The sequence below is a fragment of the Oxyura jamaicensis genome, chromosome 8, assembly GCF_011077185.1.
Source record: "Oxyura jamaicensis isolate SHBP4307 breed ruddy duck chromosome 8, BPBGC_Ojam_1.0, whole genome shotgun sequence".
NCBI classification, from domain to species: Eukaryota; Metazoa; Chordata; class Aves; order Anseriformes; family Anatidae; genus Oxyura; species Oxyura jamaicensis.
The window spans coordinates 5,838,831-5,865,385 of NC_048900.1; the positions used below are offsets into that span (position 1 = coordinate 5,838,831).

The 26,555-nt window shown below is 38.2% G+C and overlaps 1 protein-coding gene across 6 annotated transcripts; it reads left to right on the forward strand.

Annotated features, from left to right (window-relative positions):
- Positions 1-136: 136 nt before the first annotated feature.
- Positions 137-25,276, forward strand: DDX59 (DEAD-box helicase 59). Of its 6 annotated transcripts, none has more exons than XM_035333463.1 (9): positions 151-186; positions 5,011-5,128; positions 18,235-19,063; positions 20,873-21,040; positions 21,586-21,675; positions 22,073-22,324; positions 23,172-23,324; positions 24,291-24,419; positions 24,804-25,276. In XM_035333463.1, exons 3-9 carry the CDS (start codon positions 18,239-18,241, stop codon positions 25,065-25,067), a joined length of 1,881 nt encoding a protein of 626 aa, XP_035189354.1. In that variant the 5' UTR covers positions 151-186; positions 5,011-5,128; positions 18,235-18,238; the 3' UTR covers positions 25,068-25,276. The 6 variants fall into 6 exon arrangements, with proteins under 6 accessions (XP_035189357.1, XP_035189359.1, XP_035189358.1 ...); XM_035333464.1 differs by having other exon boundaries at positions 158-186; positions 5,014-5,128; XM_035333466.1 differs by lacking the exon at positions 5,011-5,128 and having other exon boundaries at positions 137-186.
- Positions 25,277-26,555: the final 1,279 nt, after the last annotated feature.

The following is a 26,555-nucleotide window of genomic DNA, read 5'->3' on the forward strand; positions in this document are numbered from 1 at the left end:
TTTTTTTTTTCAGGGAGGTTTTCCTTGAAGGGACCTGCCCCGACCAAGAATAAGCTAAACTGGCCGCCCCCCGCCCGCCTGGAGGGTCGGCGAGTGGGCACCACCTCCTGCAGCGCAGGGCAGCATCTTTATTTTTCCTAGCTGAGTCTGGAAGAGAGTCTTTAGATACAGCCTTGGCACGAAGCGGTAAGGCTTTCAGGTAGCATTTTATCGAAATTATTATCTCGTTATTTGTAAAGAGGGCTTTAAATTGATCAGGACGGAGGACTTGCCATCGTTCCGTGGCTGGCCGTGCTTCTAGCACTAATGATACAAACGCTGTCATTACGAGGCCGTGCTGTACTTCCCAGTTTTAGTGACACGAGTCTGTAGTTACTAGCAATGAGTGCGTAAATAAAGGGTTTGGGGAGGCCAGTGTTTGAAGAGGTTATTGCTGACACATGCTCTCTGGGATGGGATTCCCAGGCTGTCATGCATACCACTCATAAGTGGTGCACAGCGAGCTACAAAACAAGGGGTTGCTGTTTGCAGTCTTCAGCAGGAGGCAGGGAAGGAGAAAAGTTGAGAAATCCCTTTTTTAGCACACATATGGCTGAAATTCCCAGATCCTCCCCAGCAGGAACAGGAATAAGAACAAATTAAAATATAGGTGTGACGTGGGAGCGTGTTCTGTATTCAGAAAGAGTACATAGCTTTCAACAACTAAAGTTACACCTGTACTTGCACGTTTTCCTGAATTAGTGTTTTGTTGTTGTTGTTGTTGTTTTTTAATACACTTTGGGAATAAGTTATGTATAAGGCACTTAAAATTATTTTACCAGATACAAATTTTTTACATTGTTTCTGGAAAGCTTGTTTAATTCTTCCTGTATATATAACAACAAACACCTGGAATTCATGAGCTTTAAAACCTCAAATGATTAGACCTAAAACAAGTTCCTATGTTCGAACTCACTTGCTCCTTGTATGACTAAGAAAATACGTAAAAGTTAGGTTGACTTACAGGAAGACATGTTTATGAAAACTGTAAGGCCATCATTTAGGTATGATGGGTATGGGTCCACTTTAAGAGGTCACAAGATTTTAAAAGTCCCAGGAAAATATCTAGAAAAGGTGGGCTGTGGTAAGTGTAATAAAAATGTTTTTAACTTGCTTTTAGAAGTGGACACATGAAGTCTGTGTAAGTGAAAAACACCACCACCACTAGTTGCTCGTGTCAGTTCTTCTGCTTCTGCTTTTGCAAATGTGCCAAATGTGATCTTGCTTACTGACCTGACAAAGATATCAACAGTCAACATGGAAAATTATTAAAATTTACTTTCATTGTCCAGAGGAGATAAGCAGAAAAACTGAGCGAGGACTCATCCCCTTCTGCTTTGTTCCTGTTTATTCATCTCAAAATATTTTAAATAGTGACAATCTCTTCTGTACACAGTCTTTTTGTTGCAAAGTATTTTATACTTTAAAGTTTATTCCAAGTGGAAATATGAAGCATTAAAAAATAAAACAAGCAGCTCCCAGATGTCTTTTCCTTCATTTTCCTTCATTTGCTCTCCTTCCCTCTCCCCTGGATTAGAAACCCATTTGTCCAGTTTTATCCTGAAATGATATCATAGACCTGATTCTTCACTGTCACGTGCCTAGTCACGCACACAGCAGTTTGTAGTCAGTGTCTGTAGTCAGTGTCAGGCAACAGGAACAGATATGACCATGAAGCTATGAATAATGGTGTGGATGATGGCTGTTGCTAATAGTTGTTGCTAATAGCCTTAACCTTGGGAGATACTGGAGCGAACCTTGACTAACAATTACGTATCTTGATTTTCTCACTTGTGTCAAGATTTCACAGGGCTCCTGAAGAGGCTATGTCTACAGGAGATGTCCTTAGTCTAAATTAGGGCTAGCACTAGATTAGGGAATGTTCAGGCTGGAATAAGATATAATGCATATGTATACATATATAATAATACTGTGTGATAACAGTGAAGTAAAATGTTTTTAATTGACAATACCAACCAGCAACAGCTGCTTTAAACTGCTGTATTAGGGAAAATCCACAAACAGCAGTTTATGGGAACTTTTCTGGAATGTAATACTTCAGTCCTGATGTTGGAAAAAGGCTAGGAAGAACACCATGGTTATATTATCTTTAATTACTACTATGAAATTTGCCTATGTAAGATGCTCCCATTTATTTTTCTTAGCTCTTCTAGAGGTTACGGCACTTGTGACAGAAAGGGCAGCAGCTGAGGGGTGAGGTGTGCCCTGTAGCCCCTGGTGAAGAGTGCCCAGCTTGATGTGATGCTGCCAGACTGCCAACGTGCAGATGAAGGACCAGTCACATCCTGCTGCAATCCTTAAGAAGTATGCTTGTTGGCTTCAGCAGGCTCTGGGTTGGATGTATGAGACTGAGCAGGTACTCTATAAAGGATTCGCTAATAGATATTACAACGTAAGGATGATGTCTGAAATTGAATCACTGATATGTGGACATATATGTGATACATGTTTTATATCACTGGACATCAGGAGGAGGTTCTTCACCAAGAGGGTGGTTGCACACTGGAACAGGCTCCCCAGTGAAGTAGTCACTGAACCAAGGCTGTCTGAATTTAAGAAGCGATTGGACTGTGCACTTAGTCACATGGTCTAAAATTTTGGGTAGACCTGTGCGGTGCGAGGAGTTGGACTTGATGATCCTTACGGGTCCCTTCCAACTTGGGTTATTCTATGATTCTACAATATGCCAGCCTTTAAATCTTACTGTTACAGTATTTTTTGAAATACTTCTTTGTAAGTGATGATAAGACCAGTAAAAGTGTGAGAGTTAGGAAAGTATATTCTTTAATAGGTATTGCTAAGTGCAAGTGATTGTCTGAATTATTAAACCTCTCCATTGTCATTACTGAAATGTATGTATGTGGTTTCTGCAAGGTAGGAGTTTTCTCAGGGTATGATTTTGGAGGGGAGTGTGCTCTTCCTGTTTCAGGATTATACAAAAGTACAAGAACAGTTACATATTTTTTGTGTCTCAAGTTCTATTAATTTGCAATCAGAAATGAAAACTTTTTTTTGTTTGTTTACATCTGTTTTTGACATTGGCAGCTTTCATGTCCTGCCCATCTCCTGGAATTGTGCTTGTGCCAAGGGTTTTTTGATGACTTCCCTCTCTGGGCACTGTGTAGTACTCCCTAATTCCATTGTTTTCTTCTTGATGTTCCAATACCATCAGGGTGTGTGTGAAGAGAGAGGATACTACTCTTTCCCCTACTATAACTGATGTTTTTTATTGGAAACCTTAAAACATATGGAATAGATCCTGCCCTCTTTCAGTAAGAGAGATTTATATCCTTTATGGCCATCTAGATGCCTGAACTGTTTTCTGAGGAAAATCCTAAGCATGATTTTACAAATGTTACCTTTAAAGACTAGAGCTAGCTTAGCTACATTGTAAAATAAATTTTATAATGGGTAATTTAATTCAAAAAACACTTTGTACAAAAATAAAATGCAGTGTTATTACCATAATGATAGCTGCTAGATAATGCTTTATTTGTCCTCAAGTTCAGAGGAAAATGGATATGACTATATTTTTTGAATTGTCTATTCAGGTATTAGAAGTTTAAATCAGTTAGCAAGACTTTTTTTTTACCAAGTCTGAATGAGAGCAAGCACTAAATTGTGCGCTTTTTCCTGTTGAATTATCCTGAACTATCCTGAAGCGACTGGATGTTTTGTTTTTCATTCTGCTTCTGTATGTGAAGAAAGTTCTCACTGCTCAAAAGAGGTAATTTGTTGGAAGCATATGCGTGTTTGTTGGTGGAGCATGAATAGACTTTAGTTTTCCATCTTTTAGCCCTGCTTTCAGTTTCCCTTGAAGCCCATGTGTGTCTGAATGAGACCAGCAGCAGATACTAGAGAATGCTCTGTTAGAATGGGAAAATTCTGGTGTCATTTAACTGCAACAGAATTATATTTTTAGAAGGTGTGGTAGTGAAGGTGGATGAAGAAGGGAAAGCAAGAGAACAGCATAGAAGACTACCTGAAGTTCTTTTTATTCTATTTATCTACTTCAAAACATCATTATCTAATGCACTGAATTTTTAGGCAGTTTCTAAGTTTCCCTTAACTTACAGAGAGGTTGCATGTTATTGAGGATTTTTTAATGATTTTGTTAGAAAAGAAGTATAAATAGCTGGAATGCTTTTTGAAAAGTGACTGCGGAAAGCGTGCTTCACAGAGAGTTGTGTTGTGTCCGTTCATTGGTATATTGTGACCCTTGATGTTCCTGGAGATTTTGATTATGCACACATGGGAAGGTCACCACAATTTGAGTGCATAGAATTCTACTACATTTAGTTCCCTTTTGCCATAATTTTAATTTGTTTATAATATTTTCTGAGTAGCTTTAAAGAAGTATACCTTACAGTTAATTTGGAAACATTTTCAATATACGAAAGTGTATAGGATGTCTAAGCCTCATGTAGAACAACTTGATTTAAATAGTCTCCTATTTCAATATATATTAGAAACATGGAAAGAGCAACAATTACTTTAATGGTTGCCCTAAACTAAATGTATGTCTTTACATTTATATTTAGTAATAAATACTAGGCTCCAACAAAGATTTTTAAGGTTAATTGTATGTGTAGTTCCCATTTGAAATCACTGCCACTACAGACATGATTAAATTTAAGTCTGTATATAATTGTCTTTCTGGGTTAAAGGTGTCATGCAGAATATTTGTTCTTGAAGAAATAACCTGGATGATTTCTTTCTTCTAGAGAGTCTCAAAAGAGAAATTAACTACAAAAGATTTATGCATCTCCCTGGTTGTTCTCTCCTCTACTTGTTTATTCTTCACTGATAATGGTTAACCTTCACATAATCACTTAATCTACCACCCAACAGTTCTAGATACTTAGGTCCACATCTGTTATACGTGGGATGCTTTACCTGCTCCGATGTGACAGCTTTTCCAGCATTTAATGTCCTGCACTTTGTTTCCAGAAGGTTGAAAAGCTGATAAGTAGATTTGATGGTTACTTTTGTATTAGCTGTTTATTTACCAAGAAGGCATGTAAAGAGTTCCTCTGTTACGTCAGCATCTTTCACACCTCTGTTTAAGGTTAGAATTTGTTTTAATACCATCTGTAACGGCTTGCTGTAACTTTGCTGTTTTCTTGAAGGCTTCTGTATAATTTTGCTTTTCCATCTGTCATTTCCCTTGTACCCATCCAGCAGCATGCAGCTCCCTGCATCTTTAAGCCCCTCCAGTCATATGACTCCAGTATTACATTTGGTCTGTTTTTGTTTGTTTGTTTTTGTGACAGTGTCTATTAAATGATTCATAAATTGCTTTTTGTTTTTATGTGAATAACTGTAATGTTGAGGAGATTTTTACTTCACCTTTACTATAACACCTATAGAAATTTATTGGAAATTGATAGAATTACGACTTTTTGCTGCAGATCTATTTGACCAGTTACTATAAACATGTAAATATTATAGTTCATTACTGTAGACACTAATCCGGGTGCTCTCCTGCTGAAACAAATGTTGATTCTAATAGGATTCTGCTCATTTAAGAACTGCACAATTGAATTCTCTGTCCATTCTATTAATGTCAGTAACGATGCTTCTTGACAACATTTTAAAAGCTGTGTGTGAATATTACCATATAGTCGCCATATATTACCACATCTTCATTTACTAATGGTATGAAGTAGAGCCCATTTCTTTAGGATGACTTTAGCTGACTGTATTCTTTACTTCAGACTCTCATCAACTGCTCCACCCCAGTACCTATCAACTAGCTCTTTCTCAGCTGCCCTAAAGCAACTAGAGGCTGGGTTGCTCTGCTGCCATACAGTATACACAGCTGTGTTGAACACAAGGCATTCTCTTGGCTGTCTTAACCTCGGCAGGGAGCAGCCGTGGTTCCAGTGTTAGCACAGAGTATGGAAGTGGCAGTCGAAATCAAGGGTGCCAGAATCAGAGCCATCTCTTTGTAGTACCCAGTGTAGTTGAATAAGGATGAAAGAAGGCTGAAACTTGCTCTTTAAGGGAATATTTGAGCCCGGGTTGTGGTGGTCACTACCCTGGAAACAGTTAAGCCAGACATAGAACATCTGGGACTCTTAGTTCTGCACAGTTCTTCATAATCCCTCATAATACAGGCTTTGTCTTAACAGCCACAGTACAGTCCTTACAGATGATAATTTACTAAATGAGGGAAGATGCAGCCAGGGTAAGAGCTTGCCTGTAGGCATTGCATTGAATCAAGGGAATGGTTATGTGAAGCAACAAAAGTAACCCCTGGAGATTTTGTACAAGAATGTGGAGATGCTGGGGTATCTATCTGTAAGTTTCTCTTTGGTCTGTCAAGTTTTGTGTGTGGCAAGCTCTTTCCTGCTTTATTCTCCGTTCTTAACAGAAAGGAAGCAATTGCCTGACTGGAGACCTTAAGGAAGCAGGAGAGATACCATTGCAATGAACCCCTGTGTTGATGCAGGTCCAGCTTGTTCAGTTGAGTGAGCAGTTTGCTATGCATAGGGCATCTGTTGGAATTGGGTACTTGAGTCTGTCTCAGCTGGCAGTGTTTTCTTTTACGATTGGGAAGAGCAGCAAGTTGTGGTCACCAGAAGAGAGACACTGGGAAGCAAAAACTGGCTTAGTAAGAAAGTGTACACGAAGTAGAGAGCACAGAGCCGTATTTTCTTCTCTTTTATCACCAAGGCCTTAATTTTTTTTTTTTGCTGGTATAATTAGGAACACTATTTGACTTCTTTGAGGGAAGAGATGAATTGGAGGTGGGATACCGAAGCACAAAGAGATGAAAAATAAAAATTATAAATGCTATTTTTGTTGTATTGTGTTGTAGAAGTTTTAGTCAGAGGCCAGGATGTCAGAATGCAGAACAAAGTGATGAACTATGTTAGTTCAGAGTCAGAATGATAATGTTTTAGGTAGCAAGCAGTAGCAAATAGGGCTTTGATATTATTATATTGCTCTGATTTCATTACTTGAGTCCCACAGAAATATCCTTGCTGCTGCTAGAGAGCAGGTTTCCTGTGCATCAACAGAAGATTAAGAGCCATCTGCATGGAGATGCTGTGTGTCTGCACTTCTGCTCTCTCTTTAATCATTGAAGACACACTGTCATGCTTCCCAGGGCCAACACCCTCTTATAACCACTGACTACCTTTGTGGCTTCTCACAGAACAGACAGTGTTGGTAACACAGAAGCCTTTTCACTACCTTATGTTTTTGCTCCCAGTCCCACTGATCTGGTAGGAGCTCTTTGTTCTTATTGTCTCTTGTCTGTCTAGCCACACTTTTTCCTTGTTCAGGCTGTATAGTGCAGTAATGCTCTATTTTCAAGTATTTAAATCAGTAATGTCAAGGGGAGCTGTTTTCCTGCAGCTTTAGTTTACTCTGAAGCTGAACGGAATGAGAATGAGAGCCATGACTTAACTCCTCGTCATTTCATACAGGCTACTTGGGACCAGTGAAGCATGTCTCTGGCCTTTTTCCTTACATACCTAGCATGTTTGGCTGAATTGCAAATATTGTCAGCGGAATTGTTGTTTCATAGGCTCATTTAGTATTAATTTGTGCTTAACTGTAAGGCAGGAAGAGATATTCTGTGGGCCAACATTCTCTAGACATCCCTACCTCCTTCTCCCCAAGAAAAGAAAGTAATTGGCCTAGAGAGCAGAAACATTTCTTTGCTACTTTTGTCTCTTGGTATTTTCTGTCCCTGTTCCTTCCAGCATTTCCTTTGAAATGATCTCACCAGATACATCCAGAACATACCAATTGATTGGTATGTTTTGATTCTCCTTCTTAGTTTTTAATTGCTGGGAGGTTTCTTCCTCTTGGGCATAAGCCTAAGCCACCACCTTTCCACAGCTCTTCGGTGCCTGGGCAAGTGTCATGGCCTTCTTGCTTCTTGATACCTTGCCGTTGCCTGAAAGAGAGCTTCTTTAGCATGGGCTTTGGCCGGTGTTGTGTCTGAAATCTCATTTCTATGTATCTTGCTAGTTGCCACTGAAAACAATATTGCTGTGGCAAGAAACTGTACAGAATGACCTTGTCCTAACGGGTTGTGTGCCAGAAAAGAAAGCTGGAACAGTGAAATTGGACTTCAGCACAGCTCAAAGTTTTGAATCATTTGATTTAAACAAAACAAAACCATTTTAACATGGAAATTCTAAGCATGCGTTGTGTAAGAATGGTGTGTTATTTTGCCAATTTTTTCACAACCTATCCTAACACCCAAGTCAGCAGAGTTGTATTAAGAATTTTCACAGATTTAATCCACTGAGTTGTTGAGCAGATAGAATCCCATGAGTCTTTCATAAGAATTTCATATTGCTTTCCTTAAAAAGGAAATACGTCAGAGGAGTCTTTAACATATAGCACAAAAGTCTCCTTTTACACTGCAGTACTTCAGACTTTAATACCCAAAGGGTTAGAAAACAAATAGTGATCTGGAGTGCAAAGTTGCTAATCAGAATTTTTTTTCAATATAAATACTAAAAATGTATTAAGTGCTAAATTGTTTATTTAGTGTAAATTTAATTGATTCCAAAATGGAGAAGTATATATTAAAACTTATAATCTGAATTATTTTGAAGCAGGCATTATCATGCTGGAATTTTTTTGTTGCCAACTTACAAATCCCAGAAAAATAAGGTTTGCATGGAAAGTTCTTGGCAGATCTCTCTTGGAACAGTACAAACTAAACTGCTTAACAAGGAGGCATTCATTATTTCTGTCTTGCTACCCTCTGTTATTGTGGCGTCACCAGCTGTAAGGTTACTGGCATCTTTGAATTTTTCTAGTAAAAAGCATAGGGAGCAGTCATTCAAGTGTGGTAGTGAGAGATCTGTCACGTTTTTTAGGCTCACTTTAATAGCTGCCATGCTTTATCAGCCTGAGCTAATGCATTGCCTGCACGTTCTCACAGCAAACAAAGTTTAGGAAACTAGCTGAATTTCAGGGCAAATCTGTGGTTTTAGCTTCAGAGCTTCATGGTCCTGCAACCTGTGATTAAGCAGCCTGACAACCTAGGGCCACAGCATGCGAGAAGTGGAGGTTTGTCTGCTTAGTGTTTGTAACTAATAAATACTGATAAATGGTTCATAGAAGCAAAAGCTCAAGAGACAGTTGAAGGGTTTATTTTCTTGAGCATTTAGTGATATATTCTCCTCTTTTGGTAACCTTAAACACTATAGTCTTATATAATTGCTGTTTATTAGTATTTCTACTTACTCGGTCCTTTCAAGGCCTCAGCTTTATCACACCTCAACTGTATTTGCTGTTATGTGGTCTAAAAGAGACAACATTCTCTTTTATGCAGTAAAGCTTAATTACACATTACTGAGTTTAGATACATCCCATAAGATAATAGTTCTTCAATTTTATGTTTTCATATTTAATAGTGTTCTTCCTTGCTGAGTTGTGTAAGAGTTACATTTATGTGAAAAATCCTTATGATATCCAATATTTGGTGCAGTGCCATTCTCTGATCAGAGGAGCCAAGCTATGTTCTGAGAGTGTCTTCACTGGACTTAGAGGGGATGGAGTGGAAGCTATTTTCAAATTCAGAGTTTTCAAATTCAAGAGTAATTTCTACTTCTTAGGTTTGGATTTGAGGGGATATTCTGAATTAATATGCTGGTAACAGCAAGTGCGGAGTTAGCTGAACTTGAACTCAGAGCTCAGTTGTTTTGTCTGAACTGGGTTTCTTAGAAGAATGTAAATAAGAACAACCTGAGAAACCTGTAATTAGAGCCAAGCTTTGACATGGTATGTGTTCAGAGATGGACTAGTAAGGCCTAGGGTGAAGTTAGTTTTTGATTTACACAGATAGCTCCTTTTCTTGTTTACCCAGTCCATCTTCATACTGATCCGTGGGGCTTTGGTATTCTCACATTGAGATGTAGCATAAAACGCTTTACTCCCTTACATACTAGGCACTTTATGCCAGGAGATAGGTATAAATAACTCCAAGACTTGCTATTCAGTGCTGTTACTCTGTCATTCTTTAATCTCTGCTTTTGTGTTTTGTAGGATGACTGATAGACATGCATGCATAAAGTAGCATTTGTCTCGGAGGGCAGTTCATCTTTGCCATGCGTGAATATCCAACTGTGAGGATAAATTTAGTTAAATGATCGCATTAATGGTAATTATTTGTATTGATGAAGCAAGAAAAATAAATGAGCAAATTGAAATATTGGAATTTTAAGGTATGTTTTCATACATTACACAGGTGTTTTAACTCCATAAAATCTGAGTAGTGCATTGGTTCTGTAATGATTCGATTGTGGCATTTTTTAGCTATATTGGAATACATTTTTAGAAAAAAATAAGTTTACTACATGGGAAGCTATCTTATTTCATCTTTGCACAGAAATATTTAGAAAATGATTATATGAAGAACTAAAGGGGCAGAACTATATTTGAAGTCTTAGTTAAATCATTTCTAGCACTAACAGTGCTATATAATGCAAACCATTTGTCCACTATAAAAATGATTTTCCATTTCAAATGTCAGCATGGTAGCTTTCTGTTGATAGGTTTTACATGGAGTTAGGTGTTGTCCATACTGGTGTAAACATACTGGCATAAACACTATATTGTGTATTCTGGCTATTAGGACAGAAATGTAATGCTGCTAAGGCCACATCCAGATTATTTTTTCACCACTATGTTATTTGCTACAGCTAATGAAAACCATGGCCTCACAGGTGATAGGAAAACAAACAAACAAACCTTTGGGCAAATGGTTATACATTATTTAGTAAAGAGGAAGTGACAGGAGGCTCTAGCCCAGCTTTTCTGTCTTCTCAAATTTATGCATATGGTGTCTATGAAAAAAGTTATGGGAAAAAATGAGTGTTAGCCATAGCAAATGTTAACAGTTGTTTTGCTCATTCTTTTCTCTGCTTAAGAGAAGTAAACAGGAAAGAAACACTTCTAGGGAAGGAGCAGTGAAAATGATGCACATATTTTGAAGATAGATGAAAGTAATAAAATGTTTTCCTTTTGAACTCTGGTATACTTTTCTGTTAAAAAGTCATGGACAAATGGTCGGCTCAGTGACCAAGTATCTATATTGTAATAAAATGCTTTTGGAAGGGATTTTAGCTGAAGATGTACATTTATTTAGGTAAATTAAGTCACAATTACTTCATCCTCTGTTTTGCTTGGAAGTCATGTACAAAGTATTTAGCACGTGACAAAGATTTCTGCTACTGAAAAGAATGCCAAATAAGTTACAGGTCTACAAAATGAACGTCAGAGATCTTCACAGTGAGTCAGTGGAAAAAATTATCCCTGAAGTGTATTTTTTTCAATTGAACTATTAAGACTGCATTGAATACTCTGTGTACAAGGTGACATTTTAGATTTTAAAAATCTGTAGGCTAGAGCCCAACAGTAACAGTCACTCTGAGCAGTAGTGGAGGCTGACATAAAGGAAGCTTTTGAGACTTGAATCCTAGAGCTGTGTAGCCACCTAGCCAGCCGCTAGCAGAAAGTACAGGCGCTGGAAGGCTCCTCTGTTTCATAACAGCTGCCACTGGCTTCCAAAGCCAGGAGTGGCAGCTGGCAGTCAGCAGCAAAGACATCCTGAATCTGCCTTCTACCCTGGCAGCAGTGAAATGGCTTTTTTAGATTCATTTAGAGCCTTTCTGTGCCCGCTAATAATTTCTGTGTAAAGGATTCAACTAGGTCTTCATGCATAGGCAGAATAGGACCAAATGTCATGTAGGGAAATAAGGTTAAACCCAGTGATTAATATTGGCATAGATTTTAAACAAGACTGGTAAAAAGTCTAGTTTCTAGCATCTCCCATGCATGTTTCCCAGTGCATTCTTAGTCCAGCGATTTCTGTTATCAAAACTAATAATGCTGGTAAGAGCTTTAGTGATGGTAATGGACATTTATTATCCAGTTATTCAAAAAGCTTATAATGGATTTTTTTTTTCAGTCTGCCACAGTAATGGATCATAACTCTCCCTGTAGTGCAAATGCAACATACCAGAGCATAAACTCTTACATTTATTGTACTTGCTGGTTAAAAAGAAAGGTCTTCACCTCTTAAGAAGCGTTAGGTTGGAAAGCGGGGAAGGTGGAAATGCATGTCAAACATCTACCTTTTGTAGAATGCTTTTGTGGATCTATGTTAGTGTAACAGTCACATAGTGGAAACACATGAATAAAAATGTAGTCTAGCCACCTAAGGAACTGTACATTGTAATAGTTGGATCTGTAACATTAATAGAGGAAAAATAATTGATGACAGAAAAAAAAGCCAAGCTGAGAGACCCACTAACAGTGTGTTTCATGTTTTGTAAACATGACATTTAGAACTCTTCAGTAAAACAAGAAGCAGTAAACAAAATAAAAAGAGAAACAAGAAGTAAAACAAAAATACAAATAGCAGACATAGGTGATGATTACTGCTTCTCATCTGGCAGGCTTAGCACAGAAAAATCAATACATTCTGTACCTGTGGGAATCTGGCATTCAGTGCCAGAGCTTATGGGTAGGACTGGTGTTTGCTTTTTAAAAACAAACAAACCCACAGCTCAGTAATATACTTTAAGTATTCAGATTTAAATAGACTTATATTAATTCAAATTTTACTGCAGATTTCTGCAGAGATGAATGTCAACCAGTATCTCCTTAGAATGTGGCTATTCAAACAAAGAATGCCTGGGAAGCCTGAAAATCTTAGTACAAGCTTTCTTTTACTGATTATTTACTTTTAACAAGTTTAGGAGTTGCCTGTTTGCATTAAGCAAAATTAAAAAATATATATATCTGGGCCTCAAAATAAATGTAGTCTGTTAAATGTCAGTACTACATCAGGACAATTTATATGAATATTAGCAGAATTGACTAGTTAATGGTTAGCTACCATTGTTTATTTTTAGATTATCTAGATTTTTCCTGTGTGGTTGCTTCAAAGCTGTAATTGAGAAACCAGTGGAGTCATTGACTCACTGATTCATTCAAAGAACTATTAATTAAGCGTGATTTGGCTTCAGCTGCTGTTGACTACCTTACCTACAAATCTGCAAAGTGGCTTCTAAATCCCTAAACAGGAAAGAAACAAAAAGAGTTTTGTAGCATCAGGTTGAGCAGACAAATGGCCAATCCCCAGGTAAACGTGTTTGATTCCATGTGGTCTGAAAGGAAAGGCAGCCTCCCTCCTTTTCCCCCAACCAGCAGATGCCTTGTTGCCATCACATATAGGTGCTATGGCATGTGCATTTTTTTTTAATTGCAGGGAATCATTCTGTAAGTGGCATCATTGTAAATTTCTTGCTCTTTACCCTGATACATAGGATACATACAGAGACAATTAAAATAATATCACAAAGAAAATCCAAGATACCACCCTTGATGATACATACATTCTTTTGAGGCGCGATTTAATTTTTAGATTTGTCAGTACGGCCACTTGCCACTTGAGGGAGTGATGTGTTAGGCTCTATTTTGACACTAATTCGAGTCCATTCTCAGTATGTTTACCTATACTGGGAGTTCACTCCATTTGGAAGATGCGGACTTTGCATGAGGATATTTTGGCTACAAAGAAAACTTAAAATGTACCATATTAAAACATTTTGGACACTTACCTTTTGGGGTGTATTTATCTGTTAACCAGACCCTGTAGGGAACTTGTGAATACCTTTCTTGCCAGATTCTTGGAAAGATGCCTACAGGTTGTGTTCTGGTACAGGTTTTAATTAATAGGGGTCACTCTGGCAGGTATCACTGTGGAGAGCTGGGGCATATGCTACAGCTAAGCAGCTCTTTGAAATGCTTGTGATACCATCTCTGATTTAGTATGCACAACACCTGTTTCTTCTGAACATGCCTAGGAATAGAGGGATTTTAGTCTCCTGATTTAATCCAGTCTTGTGTTACTGAATTATTTATTGTTTACAAGTGATGCAAAAAGTTGGTTCATACTTCTTCTATAGAACGCCTGTGAGATGTTAGAAACTGTAGGGCAAAGTATCTGGTATTAACTTGAGGGCAGGAATCCAAGATGCCACACTTGTTTTCTGTGTATTTGATATGGAAGCCATGAGTGAACGTGGAAAAATCTTTTTGGTATCATTTAAAATAGACCAGAAAGTGGGATCCTTTAATGTTGGTAATTTGTGCTTGAATGAGTTTTCATTATTTGCCTTTTCATCTGTAGCGAATATCTTCACTATTCCAGCAGAAATTTGTATAAATTTATTATTGAAATTATCTGTTGTGGTAAATCTATGTCAGTATGTATTAGTTTGTTCGCACATGTGGGTTTGTGTGTGCTCTATTACATTGCTATAGCATTAACTCCTAATATTTAAGAAGTTACTCTGAAGAGTCATATTAATTAGCTACGGGGTGTATTTGGACAGGGATTTTTAATAATAATACTTGATGGATTTCTAGTAACCACACATGCTAATTTTTCTAGCAGCTATTAAACTGTAACACATGCAGCATAGACTGTGATGCTCATTTCACTGCTAAGACAAGGTGATTGTAAATTTTTAGTGCTTTGAAAAATAACAATGTGACTACACAAAATTCAGATGCTAGTACTATTTTTTTAACATGACCTCAAACCCTTAAGATTTTCCATAAAGATAGCCCTGGATAAATTGTGCAGAATATGCTTAAATGATTGTCCTAATTATTCATGGCTTTCTAACAGGACTTAAAACCAACTTAGTTCAGCAAGCGTTTGAACTAACTAGTTTTTAGGAGGAAGGATACCAAGACAAAACGCCCATAGGATTTTAAAGAGTATCTTATCTGGGCATACTTTTTACAATATGGTGAACTCTAGAAGTACAAACCTTGAAGTTCAAAATTTTATTTAGATGTCATTAGCAGCATCAAGAGCTGGAAGAATAATATTTGCCAAGGTTACTTATTCTTGTATTATTCAGCATTCTTTTTTAAGCTTGGAAAAGTGACAGGAATAGAACGTGTATTATCAACAACAGTCAAGGCAGGTTTTCTGTTTGGACAAGCTCAATTTGTGTTATATTTATAATTGTGTGTTATATAACAATGATGTTAAAAATGCAACATAATATGTGCATCTCCAAAGTTATGATTAAAAAAAGAGTACCTAATCAGAAAGTATTCATTATTAACCAAAGTGTTCTCATGAAACAAATACGGTGTTGAGCAAAAACTGCAAGTCATGCATCCAAAAATGAATCATGGAATACACCCACCAGCTACATTATTCCTTCTGCACTTTGTAGCTCTGAATGTCAGGAATGTGCTCTATGAACAAAACCAATAAGGAGCTGTACTATATGTGGTTAGTATTAGCTAATTTTAGGAGTTTGGGTGTAATTGACGTGAGAACTTTTCTCTCATGGCAGGTTGAGGCAGAACGGTAGCTTTCTGCAAAACAAAAGAGCGATTTTACTATTATAAAAAGTTATTTTAATGCTCTTTGTATTCACCTGTTAAGCTAACATTTCTGTCACAGAAATCTGCTGTTAGCAAATTAGTAGGAATAGCTGATACATCAAATAAAACATCCCATATGTATATGGTCTTTACAGAATATGAAACATTGAATATTGTTGAAATATTGGTCTTTATTTAGCAAATGATGTTTTGAATTTCTGGAAAGGACTGCTCAAAAATGAAAGTAAGAACAGGAAATTAGTCCATGTTAGAAGCTTTCTGGGAGGAAAAAGAGGAAAAAGTGCAAACAAATAGGAATGACAAAGGCTGAATTGGAGAAAGGTGATTTACAGGCAATGAAGAATGCAAGGAGTGTTGGTAAAGAGCGTCTTGACAGCTTTTTTTGGTTCTAGAAATGCCTGTTTAATCTTTCCAGTATCTGAACAATGTCCTCTAATTGTACCAGTTAATTAAAAATCCCTCACAGGCCAAAACCTCCCATTTGCGCAAACTTAACCTTGCTGCTGTGAGAAATCTACCACAGAGGAATCCAGCATAGTGTAGGACAAGCCGCTGTTTAAGTGTGACTGTATTATCACAGGCACAGAGCACTGCAGCCAGCTGCTGCTGGTGTGTCTCACCTGCCTACCTGCCTCAGCTGTTTGAGCGTTTTAACCCTGTTCCCACTGGCTCCTCTGGTCTGCTCGACTGCCACAAAACAGTTTGCAGAGGGGCTGCCAGCACTTACAGGCTGTTAGCAGGAAGGCGGTGGTGGTGGTAAGCAACAAAAGCCATTTCTGAATGCTGCTGCTGTTCTCCTGCAAAATGTGATAAATTCTGGTGTTCTCCATTGTGATGTAGCAACAGGATAAGTAAGTGCTTATTTATTACTGAAATTTAAAAAGTCATTTCCTTGATCGCCACACATGACAAGCTCTGTCATGCCCTTGCACCTGTTTTAAGTGGTAAATACACGTGCTAGGAATTTATTTGGCATACTTTGCGCCTCAATCACATGCAGTTATGTGTTCTGCAGATAACTTGGTATGTGTCCGTAGCACCTCAGGCGGCAAACACAGGCCGGCCAGCCCCGAAGCAGGCAAACACCGTTCCCTCCACCGCGGAGCCGAGCGGAAGGCCACCCTGGCTCGGTGCGGCGCGGCCCTCTCGGCCAGGCCTCGTAGGGGGGCCTGGCCGCCCCTCCGGGGAGCGCAGAGCCCAAGCGGGCGGGCCGCCCACGCGCTCCCTCGGGCCTCCTAGGGGCACCCTGGCCGTCGCCTCAGCTCTCCCTGGCCGCGCCCTCCCCGTGCACTCCCCGCCGCCGCCATTTTGTGAGGGGAGGCGGGCGGCGGGGCGGGCGGACGGCTGCCGGCGGGGCGGGAGGCGGTGTCCCTGCTCCGGCGGCGGGGAGGAGGGGGAGGGGGAGGCGGCAGAGGCGGCGGGCTCCCCCTGGCAGCACGGAGGTGGGGCTCGGTCAGGGCGGTGGGGGCGGCCGTGGGTGCGCGTCGGCTCCCTCGCCCCTAGGGCGGGTGGCTGCTGCCCCGGGAGGAGGGCAGGGGGCTTCCCGGCGCTGCAGGGCTGGCAGCCTGCCGCGGCACCGGCCCTGCCCCTGCGCTGCTCCTCGGCAGGCCGCAGCAGCTTACCGGCGCTGTGGGAACGCGCTGGGCCTGCGAGGAGCGCGGTTCGTGGCGAGCCTGGCGTGCTGCTGCCTCCTGATGTCACCCGGGCGGGTACCGGGCGCGTCAGCAGGGCTGCTGGGGGCAGCCTTCCTCCCTTAAAAAGTTAAAAACAAGCGACGAGCGGTGGGATTTGGCTCCTAGTCCGGCAGCCAGGGGGAGCGGCCTTCCCCGAGTCCCCCGTCATCGCCCCGTGCGTCCTGCCTGTGAGCTCCGGGCGGCAGAGCTGTAGCTAATCGGGTGGTGCTGGTGGTTCTTCGTCTTTCAGAATTGCTTTGAATCACACCGGGGAAAAAAGCTCTCTGTAAACAGAGAGGTAGTTTCCCGTGCTTTCAGAAAACTGAGGTACAAAGAAGCTGACAGATTGGTATGCATGGCATGATTCATTCAGAATAAAGTTACACTATTTTTTACTCTGCTTGTGGATCGTACTATACAGAATGATCATTGAGAACATCTGACATTTTCGAGGTCAAGTTTCAGAATATGAAGTTATTATTTATGGACACTTAATTCAGCTTCCTTGTATTACAGGAGGGGCTTAGCAAATTGGTCACAGAGTTTTCCACTCTTTCTTTGATTCCCTGAACAGAGCTGGACCCCAAGGGGATTGCAAAGTTTACAGCTTTACCAAATTTAGGTGATCTTTGTAAGGGATAACAAAAGTAGTGATCTTGGGAGGGTGTCATGCTAAATTTCATGTCTGTTTCAAGATCGATGATTTTGTTTGTTTTTAATAATTTTCTAAACTAAAATAGAATGCATGTTTTGCTTCTGTGTCATCTTAGAAACAAAACTCTCCGAGCATTTAAATATGACTAACTCAATTTGTAGATAGTGAAAATCAAAGGGTTTTATTCTGTATAATACCAGAAGCTGGGTGGATATCTGTGTTTTGTTCCATGCTTCCATTTTATTTTAAAGTATTACTTTACAATATATCAACATTGCAAAGACCCAAATCATTTTTTAAAGGATTATCCTTCTACAACTTGTTGAGGATTAAGGGTTGGTTTCCAGGTTTGAAAATTTATTTCTTCAGCTTTTTACCTTTCTCAATGATAAGTAGTTTCTAACATTTAACAATTTTCTTTCTACTGTACAGAAGCATGTTTTTGCCAAGATCTGTTACAGTCAAGAGAAGTGCTGATGAGGACAAAAGTTGTGCAGCTAAGAAAAATAAGTTGTCTTCTGGAGGATCTTTGTTAGAGGAGAATGCTGAGCTCCAAGACTGTAAATCATTTACAACAGAAACTTCTGCTTCAAGATGTGATATGAAGGAAGCTGTACAAGAATGCACAGAACCTGTAGCTATTCCATCAAATCTTGGTTTGGGTAATACTTCTTTGGGAAAGGACAACCAAAATACCAATGAAGATAGCTCTTTGGAAGAGCCCATAAAATCCTTCAGCAAATCCCAGCGTTGGGCAGAGCCTGGAGAACCTGTATGTGTTGTCTGTGGTCGCTATGGAGAGTATATCTGCGATAAAACGGATGAAGATATTTGTAGCCTGGAGTGTAAAGCCAAACACCTTTTACAAATTCAAGAGAAGGAGAAAAAGCTGAAATCTGATCAACCTACAAAAGCAGAATCTCAAGCAGAAATTGACCTGCTTAATACACCTTATTTCTACAAAGATCACTCCTTTATTTTAGGTTTGCAAGATGAGCAGGTTGAGAACCTTAAACTGCAATTAGGTATTGCAATCCAGGGCCAGCAAGTTCCAAGACCTATTATAGAGTTTGAACACTGTGGTTTTCCTGAAACTTTAAACAGCAATTTAAAGAATTCTGGTTACGAAGTCCCAACTCCCATCCAAATGCAAATGATCCCTGTTGGTCTATTAGGGAGGGATATTGTGGCTAGTGCAGACACAGGCTCAGGAAAAACGGCAGCCTTCCTACTCCCTGTTATTATGAAGGTTTTAAAAGAGGTAATAAAACTGCATGTATTTAGATAAAGTGGTTTGCAACTTTGTCTCCAGGATTCTCAGTGTAGTTGAGAATGTAATTGCAGTATTTTTTTTAATGGAAAATCGTTTATTTATTTTACTTTTGACTGATGAGCATTGGTTCTTGGGGGGGGCGGAGTGGTCTGTTGATTATTTTTAATGACTTTGAATGTTTTTTCACCTTAGTCAGGAGCTAAATCATCTCCATTAGTATTACTTAGTATATGGTTTCTGCTGCTAACTAATTGAATCTGTATTTGGTAACTACATTTTGAGGTAGACTTCCTAAATGACTTAAAATAGAAAATGCAAATAACTCCAGGTACTCTGCAAGTAGTTGTTGGTAGATTTTAACGTATCAGGTGACTAAAAAGGATTTTTGACATTTATATGATTCCTCAGAGTAATTTGTGTTGAAATAGTTTTAGCTGACCATCAAATAACTACAGTAATTTAGGGTAATATAATTCCCCAAATCGTCTGGTTTTACGAAGAGGGGAGAAAGCAGTTAAGAAAACCTTTGCTTCAGAAGAATGTGAATTTATGATGAGAAATAATAGCAAATAGTATACCTTGTATATTAGTTCACTGTTGCTTTAGTGGCTTTATTCAAAAAGTGATGAATTAGAATATATATGAAAATTCTATACCTTATTCTAAAAGATGTTTTGGACTGTTTAGACGTCTAAGTCATTTAAAAATATGTATATACATATATAAAATTCAATAAATTTAAAGTAACTCTTCATCTTCAAAGTACTATATCATTAGGGATTATACAGAAGCATTTATCAACAGGAGTATTATACTCCAGTATCTCTTCTGTCTGATTACCATTAACATTTGCATGACAGTTATATTCTTATAATGGCGTGCACAAAATTGGATTCTGTATGATCAGTATTTTACTACAAGATCTCTTTAATTCTCCCAATTCAGGATACACGTTGATGTCCTTGGCAAGAAAAGATTTTGTTTGTTTAAAATAATTTTCATTTTGATGTAACAGAGAGATGAGGCATTAAGAACATAATGGTAATCTGGTTATGAGATAATATCAGACAGTTCCTGTCTTTTCTTCATCTACTTAGAAACCTTTTTTGTGTGGTGGTTAGTTTTCGGTTATTTCCAACTAGGCAGCAGTGTTCAATTTAACCAAGTTCTTCTGGATGCAAGTATTTAACTATGTAGTTTCTCTGATAATGCAGCAAGAAGGAATAACCTGCTTCTGTTGGTCATTTGTAGATATTCCAGTTGTAGAACAGAAAGAAACAAATAATGACCCAGAAAAATACTGTTCCTATAATATCAAGGCTTGTAGAAACTTTTTTGTAGTCTCTCCAGATTCAGCTAACATCCTGTATTTTGAGTTCATGTGGAATTTATTCTGAATTTCTGTTGTAAATTCAGCGCAGCAACTAAAATACAAAACTAAACAAAAAAAAACCAAATAAATCAAAAAAAAAAAAACAACAAAGGTTTCTTTGTTTCTGGGCCTTTTTTATTGTCAGGAAGCTATTCTAACAGTGCACTTAAGCATTATTTTTTGCTTTCAGAAGTTGAGTATTTGAGGGGTAGACTTCCTTGGTATGTATTTTTTCAGGTATAATCCCTTTCTGTATTCTGTCTTCAGGTCACACAGAAAGGATATTAGCAATCTAATTGTATCTGCAGTAGCTGCACTATATATTTCGTATTTTAGTTTTCTGAGATGTAATCTTGAAAGCTTTTAACCTAAGATTTAAAGCAATTCTGAGTTCAACACATTTCCTACCTCCCCCTCTTTTCTAGGCAGAAACTCCATCTGCCCTTATTTTGGCACCGACACGAGAATTAGCAATTCAGATAGAGAGACAAGCTAAAGAACTGATGGCTGGTTTACCAAACATGAGGACAGTTCTCCTGGTAGGAGGTTTACCACTGCCACCGCAGCTTCATCGTCTCAAGCAAAGCGTGAAGGTAAGGACTACGGTGGGGAAAGGTCCTTTGGAGAGTTGTGTTTCCATGATACAGCAAAGAAAAATGTTACTGTTGACATATGTACAAAGATGCCGAGTTTTTCCTACGTAAGTGTAAACTGCCACAACAATTGTTAGGTATTCAAATTTTTAAAATAATACTTCTTTACATTTTACATTAAACATACAGTAGCTCTTTCAGTTTTGAAAAAGATTTGTGCATAAGATTCCACTTTCAAGGATGGAAGCATGCAATTTTATTAGTCAAAGAGTTGTAGTTTACAGCAAAAAAAATAGTTCTTTTTAATGCAGGTTACATTGCTGGTATTTAGACATTACCATTAGAGTACTAAAAATCCGTTTCCTTTTAAGTCTTCATAATTCATGAAGGTATCTATAAAAATTTCCAGAGTTACTTGAACATAAGTAATTTCACCAATTAATGCCCTTCTCACCTCAGTGCTGTAACTTTATAGTTTTTCTAGGACAATCATCTCTCCTTTAAGGGAATTTTTAACTCCTGTTATTGTCTTTTTTTTTTTTAAGGTTATAATAGCAACACCTGGAAGACTTCTAGAGATTTTAAAGCAAAATTCTGTTCAACTTCATGGCATAAAAATCGTCGTAGTGGATGAAGTAAGTTTTTAGTTATTAGGGCTGTATTGCCTATGCAGGGGTCCGTGAAGAGTCACTGTGGCTGCCTAGTCAAAATGATTAAACGTAAAGAATGCTTGCTATAAAGATAAAATGCATTTCTTATGAGACGATTTCATTTTACCAATTTTACATGTGTTTGAACAATGCATATTGTGTTGGCTACAAAGGACTTGCATACCTGACAGGATAATGCTGCTAGACCATTGTGAACCAGTTATTTTTAATTTTCCCATGGTAGCTTTTCTTCTAACTCAAAGTACTCCGCATTTGGATTATTACATGCTGATCATACACATTATGGTTCCTCTGCGAATTTGAGCTCAGGATTTTGCTCTTTATTAAGGAGTCTGGTACAGATCTAATATTTTTCACTCAGGTGGATACCATGTTAAAAATGGGTTTCCAGCAGCAAGTGCTGGATATTTTGGAAGACATCTCTCACGATCATCAAACCATACTGGTGTCAGCCACAATTCCAGTGGGTATTGAACACCTAGCAAATCAGCTTCTGCATGATTTTGTAAGAATAACAGTTGGAGAAAAGAATCGACCATGTTCCAATGTTCGCCAGATTATTTTGTGGGTAGAAGAACCATCTAAAAAGAAGAAACTGTTTGAAATTCTAAACGTAAGTGTAATATTTTTCTCATATGACAACTTACAAAAGTGCTTGTGTGTCTTTACAAAGCTCTGTTAGGTTCTCATCTTTAATTCTGATTGGTATGTAGTGAGGAGGTGGAATGATGTTGAACATGTAACTGCACTATTTCAGTAGTGCTGCAATGCAAGAACTTCAGTGGCAATTTCAGGAATTACTCCAGCCCTGTCACACCTCCTTTTCTGCAGCAAACCGAGTTAAAAAAGACAATTTTGATACTTTTGTGATTCACAGAATGGCACCTCAAAGATTTGCACTGGTTATCTGTGAATAGAGGAGGAACAGGATTTTCTTAAACTGTCATAGCTGCTTTATGGCATAGGAGTGGTTTGGCATTTTAAAGATCATAGAAAAAAAAATAAAACAGTGAAAATTTTTTTTTTTTTTTTTTTCTTGAATCTTCTTTGTATGGACCTTAATTTCACATGAATATTTTATGAGTACTTTGGGGAGGGTGGATTCTTGGCTGAGGTTATGCAAGAAATAAATAAGAATTTTTAACTGAACCGCAGAACTTAAAGGAAGTCAGCACTATTATATAGCATTAAAAAAAAAAAAAGAGAAGGCTTCAGACTTCTAAAAAGTGTATACATTGAGAGAGATTTGGGTTCTGACTTTACAAATAATTATATGATGTACAAATTTGTATAGTTTCACGGCTGGCATTTTTTTCCTTCTTATCTAGAATGTAAGAATACTTATTCATCTAAAAGTGTTGTTACTATTAGAGGTAATTAGTAGAGATTGAATCCAAGTTTCTGATGACGAGCAGCAAATTGTTGCAGTACCTTCTTTTATAAACTGTTTTATTTTACAGGATAAGAAACTCTTCAAACCTCCAGTGTTGGTATTTGTGGACTGCAAATTAGGAGCAGATCTGTTGAGTGATGCTGTTCATAAGATAACAGGACTACAGTGTACATCTATGCATTCTGAAAAGTCTCAGGTGGAAAGAACAGCCATATTACAGGTTTGTGTTTCATAAAGTACAGTGGTTTTGGTAGATTTAAAATGGCCAATGTTGTTTTAAAGGTGGCATAATTTGAACAAGTTAAGTCATAATTTACTGCTTTTCTGCAGTAAAACCTGGATTGCTGCTGGGGGAGAAGGGGAAGATGGATGGCACCAGGCAAAATTACAGATGAGACCATTTTAAATGTAGATATATACTGGACACTACTATTTCCTGGGTTATTAGCTTTGAAACAGGAATTTGAAGATGCATTTAACCTTAATTGATGTTTTTTTATTAGTATTGTGGTTTTGATCTCCCTCTAGCTATTTATAAATGATACTCCTGTGTAAATCAAGAATACAAGGGGGACATTTTTTTTTTCTGTAATGGAATAAAATCATTGGTCGTCATTACTTCCAATATACAGATTTGTACATTCTCATCACCAATATCCCCTGTGCCTTAACAGTTACATAGGTACTGTCTTCCTTTTCCACGGGCCTCTCTCAGTTCCCAAAATGTCTGTAAGAACCAGCAGTGACTTAGGCCCCATCTGTTAAAGTGGTCACTCAGGACAGGAGAAGCAGCTTGGATTGCTGTATTCACTCAAATCCTTGTGAGGTTAGCTCTTTGTTGCTTTTGCATTGTCTTCTACACCATACAACTTAGAACACAGTTTAGTTTCACCCGTCTCCTTGAGGCACACGCTGCATATCCCCATCTTTCTACATCAGCCACCAAGTGTGCCCAGGTCCTTGAGCAAAGCCAATCCCGCAAATAGGTTTGCCTTTTCCTAAAGGAGGAGCGACCCACAATGCCTTCTCCCACTACTTCCCTGTGTTTACTGCAGGGAATTTCTCTTCCAACTGTATATAAGAGCTTGGTTTTATACCACAACTGTATGAGTAACTATAGCCTATGCTTGGATGTGTTTGAAATACAGATAAAAAATGGTAATTTCTGTTTTTCTTCCCTTGCCAGGGATTGCTTCAAGAAAAATATGAAGTAATAGTAAGTACTGGAGTCCTTGGACGAGGGCTTGACCTAGTCAATGTCAAATTGGTAGTAAATTTTGACATGCCTTCAAGTATGGATGAATATGTACATCAGGTAAAAAAAAATATTGCATTAGTTTTTTGTGAAAGCATTATTTGAAAAGTATCCTGAAATATGACATTCACCTATGGAAATTTAAATTGAGATGCAAACATTTTTTATATTCAGAAGATTGTCTTTATAGGAAAGTGGCCTGACTGTCTTATATGTCTTTTATATAAGTTACTAAAATTTTTGAACTCTGTTCTTGCATTTCCTATATGTTACCAACAGCTAGAACATTGTTCTTAGATTACTTACAATTGTTTGCAACATTATTCTTCCCACTTTGTACTCTCTTTTGTAATTGTATACATATGTAGAAAGTACATAGTAGAAAGAGGTATGAAGGAAATCCATTTGATATTGATAACTTAAACTGAGTTTTTGCTTTTTCAGGTTGGAAGAGCAGGGAGGCTGGGTCACAGTGGAACTGCAATAACTTTTATCAATAACAACAGCAAGAAACTCTTCTGGGATGTTGTGAAGAGAGTAAAACCAACAGGCACCATTCTTCCCCCACAGCTGCTTAATTCCCCATATCTTCATGACCAGAAGAGGAGGGAACAACAGAGACTTAAACAGTTACAGAATAGTCTTGTAACAGGAGATAATATTATGGACATCATTAGGAAACATGACAAAAATAATTCTCAGAGGTAACAAGCACATAAGTATATTTATAATTATATTGGAAGTGTGAAAAAAATAAACACTGAATTATGATGTCTTGTGTATTGCCTTTTTAAAAGGAATTTACATGTTTTTAAGGAGTCTAATTTTTGTATCATCTTTATTTTGAAATATAAAATACTGTGGGTTGTAATAGAATTAGTGCCTAATTAAACTATTTTGTGTAAGCCTTTTTTTTTTTTCAAAACCAGTAGTCTTTTGTCTTAAAGCATAAATGGAGAAGATACTCTTCATCTTGTTCTAATGTTTCTAAATAATCACTTCAGACTTCATAAGAAACATTCTCCTGGTAATTTTTATGTCATTATACTAAGTTAAGATCTTTGTAAAGGACACCTTTTGCGCAAAAGGAATGGAAAAAAGGTGGCAGATGAGTCTCTGAAAACAAGCCCTGAAGCTCTTTCTTTTAGTTTACATAAAAGCTTCTGCTGAGAGCATCACTTCCTAATCCTCAGGATGGTCATTGGAGGTCTGTTATGAATGTATATACAGGTTTTGTTTGTAAACAGTAATGAACTTTTCAAAAAGAAAATTGTTTCACCTTTATTGCCTACAAACCATTCCTGTTCAAGCACTTCTGCAATAGTAGAAATACTTGGTTGTTAGTATGACTTCATTGTAGAGAAATAGGGTAAACTACTTAAGTAAGAAATTAGTTTTTTTTTTTTCTATTTTTTTTCATGAAAGGTGGTAGTTAATATATAACTGATCGCATTTACTTATTTGCTACTCATTTAAGGGTAACTCTTGGTAGTCCCTGGCACCAGCTGCTCTTTTTTCTTCAGGAAAACAGAATAATATTCTATCAAGGTAACATTACTTATAGTGTTACTACTTTATTTTATTTATTTTTTTCTTTTAGACTGAGGCTTAGAAATTGTTTTTTTTTTTCAGCTGTTTCTTACTGCCATGCTACGTCCCTGTCTGGCAGACAGCTCTCCCACGTAGTTAGGTGGTAACTCTAGGCGTTTTACATCTGCTGTTTGGCCAAAGAACAGCGGTGTAAGAGGATGACTTTGGTATCAAGCTTTGTGGCTGGTTTGGTTTTGTTTTGTTTTGAATCCTCCCTCCCCTGGCTGGAGCTAAAAAGAGCAGATACGACTTGCTGCAGGGCAGGACACAGACTTTAGCACATCTTCAGTAGAGGTGTGCTGTGTAAGCACCAGGCACTGCTGTTGCTGATGAGAATTAAAGTGCTTGCTGGGATTTCTACGGCTTTTTAGGCACTGTTACTGCTATTGTAACGTAGTCTGATTGGGCGAACGCAGCTCAGGGCTTGATCTTGAGCCCTTGCTTTGCCTTTTGTCTCCCTCTGGTGGATTTTTCAAACCCCTTTTCCCTATTCATTACTTGTACGGTGTTCATAAACATAGCTGCTCTGTAAAGCGGGCGCAGCCTTCAGGAGCAGCTCCCTTTATTTCTCGGGCCGTCCCTCTCGTTCCTCCCGCCTTCGGAAGG

Excerpts from the sequence above, each read along its gene's own strand:
- DDX59 (XM_035333466.1), top strand. The coding sequence starts at position 18,239 with ATGTTTTTGCCAAGATCTGTTACAGTCAAGAGAAGTGCTGATGAGGAC. Across the intron at positions 19,064-20,872 it reads TTATGAAGGTTTTAAAAGAG|GCAGAAACTCCATCTGCCCT; the intron begins GTAATAAAACTG and ends CCTCTTTTCTAG. Across the intron at positions 23,325-24,290 it reads AAAGAACAGCCATATTACAG|GGATTGCTTCAAGAAAAATA; the intron begins GTTTGTGTTTCA and ends TTCCCTTGCCAG.